General features: G+C 46.8%; 1 protein-coding gene across 1 annotated transcript; it reads right to left on the minus strand.

The window, feature by feature from the left end:
- Window positions 1-260: 260 nt before the first annotated feature.
- Window positions 261-8,950, minus strand: LOC104535820 (UDP-glucuronosyltransferase 2A2-like; the record flags this gene model as incomplete). Its single annotated transcript, XM_010194258.1, has 4 exons — window positions 8,215-8,950; window positions 5,640-6,272; window positions 1,669-1,817; window positions 261-392 (listed from the first exon to the last, which is right to left on the minus strand). Coding segments are annotated over exons 1-4 (1,650 nt in total), but the record flags the coding sequence as incomplete, so codon positions are not given.
- Window positions 8,951-9,997: the final 1,047 nt, after the last annotated feature.

Here is a 9,997-nt window from a genome sequence, read left to right on the forward strand (position 1 = left end):
TATTCTATAAATATATTAAAGTACATAATTACTACCTATATAAAATTCTATTAAGATATAATTTTTTCTATTCTGGCCTGTGGACACACCTCCACGTCATTTGGTTCACAGAAGGTGAAGCACCATATCTCCCCGTGAGGTGACTCAGCAGCCTGCCTCTCCACAGATAAAAACCAGGCCAGTCCAAAGGTAGAAGGCTGAAAGCATCAGAGCTGACAAAAAACCAAGGGAAGTTGTTTCAGACTCAAAAGGAAATTCACCTTTTGTGGAAGCCGGCTGAGGGCACTGGCAACCATGTTACTTTTTTCCTCAGTTAGGTTGTAGACCATCGACCCGAGAGAAAACACCACAATGCCGTGTTTCCCCGAGCTCTGAACGAACTCTTCCATTTCCTACGAGAAGCATCAAACATATTAAAGGTAATTATACAGATAACACAGATTGCTGTGAACAGAGAGCATAACCTTTTTAGCTTATCCAGGAGATTATTGCAGTGTACAAGCACCTCTGCTGACGGAAGGGCATCACAAAGATAGAGCTGCCCCTGTGCAAAACAGGCAGTTTCTCCTCAAAACAAGTAGTGACAGGTAACAGAGGCTGTATCTTTTTGAAAGCAGGTAAAAGCAGTTTCAGGACACTTTTCTTTCCAAGCACAGGCAACAGTAGTGGATCCTGGCACTGGGGTAAGGGCTGTACCCTGTGACACCCTCCCTAGCACAGTCAGTCCAAATTCTGGGGTTTCCTGGAGCAACATCTTATTTCACAAGTCTACAGGAAGAAACAGTGCTGAAAAATGCCAGAGGTTTGCAGCATCCTGATTCCTCAAGCCACTGCTGTCACTGTTAGTCAGCCAGTTCTCTTATTTCTTGCAATACAGCACTTGTTGCTAAACAGCTTTTACATGAATCAGACCAATAGGTTTTCCTGTTCCCCTTTTTCTTTTTTTAGCTAGTACCATGTGAAATGAAGCAATAGCATCCAAAAAAGGAGTGGTTATTCATTTTCCCCAACTCAAACCCTGCTACAAGCGAGAGGGAAGAAGAGTTACAGAGTTTGGGGTTGGTTTTTTTCAGTAGACAACTTGTCCTGAAAATCCCTGCATCCTCTAAGAAGCAGTATTCTAGACCAGAACTTGTTTTGTTGCTGTCATCAGTATCTGGGAGTTTCAATTCCACCTATTGCCAGCCAAAGCAGAGCATAGGCTGGAGACTCCACATGTTTCACTCCCTTTAATGTCTTAAAGCAAGAATAGAGAAGGTGTTTAGCACTTGTCTCTTCCTGCAAGTCTTGACTCTGTTTCGTCTAGCAAATTTGTCCCTTCACAGTGCCTTTTTATGTCAGGCATTTCGGTATCATCATGGGCTGCAAATCTGCATCTCAGAAATAACCCTTATGTAAGAGATAGCACTGATTTTCCTAAAACAAACACCATATTTGCTCCCACTGACCTCAGCTATCATCTTTTCTGATAAAAGGCTGTAAACTCAGCCCACAGTTCGCACAAATCCGGGCAGATTGCTAAACAGGTCTGTACTCCCCACCGCAGCAGAGGATCTGCTTTAAAAATGAGCTTTCTTAGGTCACAGCTTGCACAGTGGATCAGAGAGAAAAACAGGTTCTTGTTCTGCTTGGCAGATAATGAACTATAGCAGAATAAAGTCAGGATACCTCTGGTAGCGGCTTTGCAGGCCGGCAGTGAAGTCCTCCTACGAACTCAAAGTTGGGCAGGAAAGGGCGTGGAAATTCAAAATCCCAGTATGTTCTGATTAACCAGATCTCTGCTTTCCCCATCGTTTCGCACAGGGTTGTGGGCCTCCCTATGGACAAGGTACAAGGGTTTACAACACGCAGGGAGCAGTCTTGTTTGCCGTAGACTGCAAAATAGGAGGCTTACCTTTGTCTTTTGGCACTCTCAGTCAGTGGAGTCTATCAAATCAAGCATGAAACGAAAAAACATGGACAAATCCAGACCTGTTCCTTGCCCTGTCCTGTGCTCAGCCCTGGCAGGTTGATACAAACATAGCAATACTGTCTTTTTAAAGGTTGGGATGAATTTAGAGCAGTACATGAGTAAACAGGAAACATTTCGTTTCTGTGTGAAAAAAGTCACAGAGAGGCATTTTGGGGAAACCCAGGAAGAGGTTGGAGGGCAACAATAGTGCCCTTGTGCTCGCTGTTCACTTGTTATCTGCCTAAACACAAATACTCTGCGCAAGATTCAAAGTCCGCTGAACTAAAAAGGCCTCTTGAATAGACTTTGAATCCAGCCTGAGCTGTACTAGGTTGGAAGAACAGCTTCAGGTGTTCTATTAGGTGTACTATTTCAAACTCCAGGTGGTGGAAGGAAAGGGAAAGGTGACAGATCTTAGTGTTTATTGGAGAGTACGAACTCGGGCATAGCATCATATACTAAGCAGGGTTGCAACACGGTACCTGCAGGCGATGCATGCAACCAGAGTGAAGGGTGCTTTTTTGTGGTTGTCCAAAGACAGGCAGCGTTGCTTGTTAAAAAAGGATTCACTCCATCCCTGTGCTGCAAATGGAGCTGCCTCCGGTGCCTTACACTTCATTAAGGAGTGATTTTGCCCTCCAGCCTTACCTACTACCATTAGTAGTGACCAGCATTAGTATCATTGACAAAAACTGGAACTATGTGCTCTAAAGAGCATCAACACGCAAAGCCACACTGGTATCTGTTAAACTAGACCAGACCTAAGCAGGAAAGCACAGCCTCCAGGCAACCAGCACAAGATTATCATCTCTGCTGGCCACTGAGAAAGAGTATTTTGAGACAACACTGTTGAGCTCACAAAACATTCAAAAGGCCTAAGCTGTGCAAGAGGAGAAGGCATTCAACAGCTGCCTTACCTAGGACATCACTATAGTACCCATCCCATTCGTCTCGCCAAAACTTCAAGAAAAATAAATCCGTGCCAAAGTAGAAGAGGAAGTTCTGTAGCCTTTCCGTGAAGGACATCTGGTCTGTCAGCCCCCTGGTGCTGGCAGGGACATAAGAAGGGGGGGACGGGAGCCCACCGCACAGCCGCTCTGCCACGTTCCCATCAGAGAAGCGGAAGGTGTAGACAAAAGGGATGTCTAAGATTTGTGCTACGAGCTCCCCGCCAATGCACAGGGGGTCAGCGATCAGAATATCGAACTTGGCCTGCTGCAGCTTTGCTACCAGCTGAGAGTTCGTCACCAAGGTGTCACAGGTCTGCTTTGATATGTTGGTAAAGACCTTCAGGTCTTCTGTCACCCTCCACATGATCTCCCAGGAGGAGAGATGAGAGACTTCATTCGTCCAGAAATGGATAAAGTCCTCCATGAGGTCATCCAGGATCTTCTGGGCAAAGGGGACACGCAGGACCTCAAAGGTGAAAGGAGAGGAGGCGTCTTCATAGTCGATGAGCAGATTGCTTGAGGGCACCAGCACAGTCACTTGGTGACCTCGGAGAACAAGCTCTTCCAGCAGCACTTTGATGTTGATCCAGTGGCTTGCATCAGTGGGCCAGACCACCACCTTCCCACAAAAACCAGTGCTCCAGCAGCACGCGTAGGCCCAGAGCAGCCAGGCACACCTTGGCCCCATCGTCTCAGCACTCCATGTACGGCTCCGACCCGGCCGAACTGGAAGCAGTTCAGTGCTCCAGCACACAAACACGTTCGAGCCAGCCAATAGAAGTGAGATCTGCTTAGGGCCACGCTTGGCAAGAGGGCTTGTCAGAACAAAACTGCACTCACTGGAGAGCAGGGCGAGCAACAAATCCTGACCTGGAGCCTCCTCCAGAGCCACGGCTGATCGCAAGATAAAGGCAGTGCCTGTTTCTGCTCGCTGCCAAGAACATTTCGCAACATAGCAGGACTAGAAGCCCTTGCTCCATGTTGTGATTTAACCCTGGTAGGGATCTAAGCCCAACACAGCTGCTTGCTCACTCCCCTGCGGTTGGAGTGGAAAAGAATCAGAAGGGCTGAAGTTAGAAAACTCATGGGTTGAGATAGAGACAGCTCAATAAGCAAGGAAAAAAAACCCCAAAATAAAACCAAGTAATCCAAAAATATCACAGATCCTTGAACAACAGCAAACTTCTCCTCTCCAGCGTTTTTATTTTGCTGAACATGACACCATATGATGTGGGACATCCCTTGGCTCAGCTGGGGGCAACTGTCCCGGCTGTGCCCCCTTCCAAATTCTCATGCACCCCCAGCCTACTCGCTGGAAGGAGCAGTGTGAGACACGGAAAAAGCCTTGCTGCTGTGCAAATGCTGCTCAGCAATAGCTAAAACATCCCTGGGTTCTCAACAAAATGTGTGTCTTCATCACAAAATCCTTTATTGCATCCTAACCGCGTTGCTTGAAAAAGCCTTTAAATATATAAATAGCTTTAAATATATAAAAATAGCTCTAGGAAAGAAGCTAGAATGATAAAGTCTCTGAAGATTTTCTGAGGAAATAGAGAAGGTGTATACATATGTTGCAAAAACTGAGATATTCCAAAGTTTTTGTGAAATGCTTGCCCTTTCCTTCCACACCTCTTCCACTACCACGTACACTCCAGGTCAAAGCACATTGCAGTCAGAGCAAAGATCAACCAGGTTAACACAGCCAACAACAAAGGCATTATACGTAAGGCCTTAAATGCTAAAACACGCATTTTCAACGAATAAAAAGCCAACACAAAGTCTCAGCAGCCCTAAGATTTACACAAGGAATCAGCAAATTGTGCTCCTGCCGACACAAAGTTTTCTAGTCGGTGCTAAACGCGGTAAGCCATACAGATAAACACACGGCTGAGTATTCTAATAGTAGCATTTCTTAATAACTTAGCTCCCTCAGCAAATCTACATCATACTAGTGAAAACTAAGTGAAAACCTTCAGAACTTTATAATAAAATAACAGCCATTTACCTGCCCACCAACATACATACATTCACCCTGTTTCCTTTTAAGAATAATACTCACTTAAAACAAAAACATAAAAATTATTATACAACTACTATTCAAAGAAAAGCTAATAAATAAACACAACTGTCTTCTAATATTTCTTTGGTAGACTGCTAGAAAAACACCAAATACTGTCTCTCCTGACAGCCTTTTATGACTGCAAATTGGGTCTCAGCTGTATCCCCTTGTCCCAGCAGGCAGGGTCAGCTGCTCTTCCAAGCCTTTAAAAGACCAGCAGAGGATGATGCCCCTCATTTCCAGCAGAGTCAGAGGTTGAAAAGGTTGTTGTGAGAAAATAAGATTGTAATGGTATTATGTAGGTTTCCAAAATTATTTTTAATTTATGTTTCAAAAGGTTTAATTCAGTTGTAGTGGTTGGTGGGTGTATAGTCTTGTTTTGTTATTCTTTATCATGAATACAATGAGTCCTGTTTCAAGTGGTGCTAGCACCGTTATATTTATTCTGAAAGCATTATATGTTAAAGGTACCTGCATGGACTAAATTCTGCTAACGTAGATAAACAGGTAAGGTTTGTATTTGCCTGGATTGTTTGACATGACACAAGAACGTCACAGAAAGGAGAGCAAGTTCAGGGCTGTTCTGTTCCCAATTTGTGTTTTATTCTCTAGTTTTAAGCCAAGTACTTACTCTTGTGTGTGCAGCAGATGTAAAATCTGGAAATAAGAGCAGCCTTACCTAAAACATCACTGTAGTATTGATTCCAGCTTCGCCAGAGAATGTCATGAAATAAGATGTCCTGCACAGCATAGCTAAAGGTGTTTTTTAGCCTTTCCAGGAAGGGCATCCTATCTGTTAGGTGGCTCATGGCGGCTGGTACATAGGACGGAGGCGCCGGGAGCATCCCGCAGCGCCGCTCCACCGTGTTGCCTATGGAGAACCGGATGGTGTACACGAAGGGGATACCCAGCTTCTCGGCAATCAGCTCCCCGCTGGGCATCAGTGGGTCTGCAAAGAGGACATCGAAGTTGGAAGCCCTCAACCTCTCCAGCAGCGCTCTGTTCTTCAGGACTTCATCGCAAATGGTTTTGGTTATGTTCTTCAGGTTGTATCCCAATTGAAACGACTTGAAAACACTTTCCCAGATGGGTAGCTCTCTCTCCTGGTAAAACCAAAAATACAAAGCTTCGTCTAATAAGGTAGCCATCTCCTTTTGGGTGATTGGCACCTCAACCACCTCAAAGTGGAAAGGTGAGGCCTGGATGGAGTTGAGGACGAGGAAACACGAAGGCATCAGCACAGTCACTTCATGGCCCCGGGCCATGAGTTCCTGGAGGATGATTTCCATGTTGAGCCAGTGGCTGTTGTCAGCTGGCCAGACCAACACCTTCCCCCCGGACCCCCAGCCCACCACAGCCAGTAGCCACATCACAGCCACCCCTTTCCCAGCCATTGCCTGCCCTGCGTGGCAGTGCCACTGTGGCCTCCCTTCAGTGGGAGCAGTGGGGCAACCCAAGCTGGGCTGGGCCTGGGTGACGCTGCCTTGTTCCAGAGGCCGAGAAGCTGGCGTAGCTGCCGTGAAATCCCGTCCTGGATAATGTTTTCCTGTAAAAAGAGGTCTCTGGGGCCAGCTGGCACCATCTGCTGGTAAATAACTTGCTGAAGCTGGGAGAGGTGCTTCCTCCAGAGCAGCAAGGGGATCTATGAACCCTGGGGAGCTCCGTCCCGTGAGGGTCATGTCCTGTTTTGTTATCCTGACCCACGTGCCTGTCTGATCACAGTCTCTGTGTTATTTTTTTGGTAGAAAAGTCTTTCATCCTTTTCCATGCTTCAGCCGAGATGATGTTCGCCCACCATCTGGGCAGCCTTTTGCTTTATAAAGCCACTGAGCATCCGTCTGCAGTGCACTTAAGGTGGCGATCCAGGGCTGCAGCTAAAAAGTTGTCTCGAAGTGAATGAAACTCCATGGCAAGTGACTCTGGTATCAGAGTACGGCTGTCCTCGTGTGACCTTGCCTCCTCCAGAGCATGCGTCATGGGAGGCTGGAGCTGGTGGGTGATGGTGTGGGCTGCCCTGCCTGCCCCTGGGTGACAATTATGCACCATAAGTGCAACCAGAAGAATCAGGTAAACGGTTTTATTTCTGGTCATGCTTTTGATGTGCCGTTAAGAAAAACGTGAACTCTCTTCACTCTGTGAAAATCATCATTGCTGGGCTCCTGTCCAGCTCTGTTGCTCACCGGTTTCCTAATCATGGTGTTGTGCAAGGCTTTTGCTACAGCTTCCGTGCTGCTGAGAGCATCCTCTCCAGGATAACAGGGTGACGGAAACAAGCAGGCTGTGAGAAGCCAAGCTCTGAGATACCTCCTCTGCTGTGTGCTTGGCAACAGCTTGGTGTACTTGTGGAGTGCTGCAGCACACAGGTGCTTGCAGGAAATTGAACCCAGGGAGATTTGCAAGTGCCCTTTTACCACAAGTTCAATATGAGGTTAATTAAAAAGTTCTGTTGATCGTGTGTGGTTAGTACTTCAACATATTTTTTTAGGTATTTACTCAAAACAGTCCAGAAGAAGAGCCTGCAGAGGAAGACTTACTGCTTTTAAATAAAACTTGTTTCAAGGATTGGTTTTATATGTCCAGTGCTGTATGTAAGTCTCTAACACAAAGCCACGATGCATTTCAGTGTTGTTACTGAGGGTGACAGAGTTGGTGTATAATTTACCAGCCCTCCCACTCCTTGTTATGATCCTCTAGATTAGGAAAACAGCTTTATTCCTGGAGGGGAAATGTTTGTGCTGAGCTCTCCTGACTGAGGGCCTCATATGGTGCAAGAAGTTGTTTCAACCTCCACATTAAAAATCCTTCCATTGGGATGACCGCTGTATCCCTGTTTTAATGTACTGGCACAGCAGCACAGCACCTTGACAGGTGAGTGGGAACTATTGATGGACCCCGGTGGCTTATTCCTTTTTCCACATAGGGATATAATGACAAACTTATTTGGAGTTTAGATTGGATATTAGGAAAAATTTCTTCACTGAAAGGGTTATCAGGCACTGGAAGGGGCTGCCCAGGGCAGTGATGGAGTCACCATCCCTGGAGGTTTTTAAAAGACAGGGAGATGAGTACTTGGAGACGTGGCTTAGTGGTGGACAGGTTGAGGTTGGACTTGATTATCTTAAAGGTCTTTCCCAAAAAAAAGTATGCCTCCTGCCCCCCCCCAGCTTTTGGCTTTGCCACCCTGCCATGTTCCAGTCCTACATCTCCCAAGGTGGGAGGCTGTACCATAAGAAGCGAAGCAGCAGAAGGCTTACCTAGTACCTTGCTGTAGTAGTCATCCCATTCTCCCCAGTAGCTCTGGAGAACGTAGTCTTGCAGGTGATAAGACACGATGTTTTTTATCCTCTCGCTGAAGGACATGCAGTCGGTGAACTCTGAAAGGGCTGCAGGCACGTAGGACGGTGGAGCTGGGATCTTCCCGCAGTGCCTCTCCATGGTGGAGGCCGGGGAGAAGCGGAGCGAGTAGATGAAGGGGATGGCCAACTTGAGAGCCACGAGGTCGCCGCAGAGGGTCACCGGGTCTGACAGCAGCAGGTCGTAGCCAGAGCCCTGCAGATGGGCCATCAGCTCGGGGTTGGTTAGCACCGCCTCGCACATCAGCCTGTTCATGCGGTGCCAGTTTTTGGACAGCTTTCCCAACTCCTTGTAAAACCGCCAGAAGGTCAAGGTGGTTGGTCTGTTGTTCAGCCACAGCGCCACCATGTCCCCAATCACGTTCTCAATGGTGTCTGTCTCGAAGGGCACGTTATAGACCTCAAACCTCTCTGCGGCCTCAGCCTGGGGTTTAATGAAGAGGGAGGCGTTGGACACCAGGACAGTGACACTGTGGCCGCGGCGGATGAGCTCCTCTATGAGGATCTTCACATTCAGCCAGTGGCTGCCTTCTGTTGGCCAAACCAAGACCTTCCTGCAGAAGACAGGCCCTAAAAGAGCGACCTGAAGAAGGAGCAGCTGGAGGTATTTCTTTGCGTTGATGGCTTTTGTGGCCATGGGAGGGTTGAGGGTTTTACAGCCTGGGAGCTCTGCCCTTTTCACAGCTCGGTGTGCTCCACTTCTGTGTATGATGGCTTTTTAGCAGCACGCTTAGCAAAGGCGAGAGGCTGCAGCTGCACAGGTAGAGCCTTTCAAATCCATATTTAATCTGAAAAGATAGAAAATCATGTTTGGTGTTGACTTCTCCCTTTCAGCAGATAACAGGGGGTCTCTTCTGGCTGTGTGATTACTGTCTCAATAAATGCTGGCAAATTTACTGGTAAGTATTAGCAAATAAATGGCATTGCTACCAACATTGGAGATGTACTCAGATTTACTGGAGAATGTATGACCACATCTGGTTTTAAGATGCCTGTATTCAGTTGGAAACAATCCTTTTTCAGGATCAGATACTAGAAGTGCTGTTTGCTGTGCTGAGAGAGGGCAGTAAATCCTTTATGTGGGTGATGACAATGCCAATAATATATATTCTGTTATAACTGATATGGGATGGGTGGTTTCAGACCACTTCTGGCCAACTCCTAAAGCAGGGAGGGAGCTCATTGTGTCTGCCTGGGGCAGATGAGCACCAACCTGGTCTCACTGAGGGCTTGGTTTGGGAACCTAAACATGGGTCTGGAGCCCATGAAGTTGCTACTTGGAGCAAAACCCCTATCTTTTGGGGTGGCTCTTGCATGGAGAATCAGTACTTGTATGTAAGTTGCTGTGTCCTAGGAGGAGCTCTTAACCACCAGGAGCCAAAATGATGCCTAAAGCATGAAATGGCTTGCTTGATCCTACACAATTTTGGAGGCACAAACACCACGCAGCAAAAATCTCTTACCTAGTGGAGTCCAGGTTGTAAGGTGTGATTTGCTTTGCTGGTTTTCTTCTGTCTTTTGTTGCTCTCCTCTGTGCCTGGGATGCTCCGGCGAGGTTGGATATTTAGCAGAACGAGCTTAAATAAGTTCCACCCTGAAAAGGGCTTTTCAATGGGAGGAGATAACGCAATATGGGGTGATCACAAGAAGGCAGGTGTTGTGGGTTTTATTAATTGCTTTGTTA

Source organism: Mesitornis unicolor, unplaced genomic scaffold (assembly GCF_000695765.1).
Source record: "Mesitornis unicolor isolate BGI_N332 unplaced genomic scaffold, ASM69576v1 scaffold4561, whole genome shotgun sequence".
In the NCBI taxonomy this organism is placed as follows: domain Eukaryota; kingdom Metazoa; phylum Chordata; class Aves; order Mesitornithiformes; family Mesitornithidae; genus Mesitornis; species Mesitornis unicolor.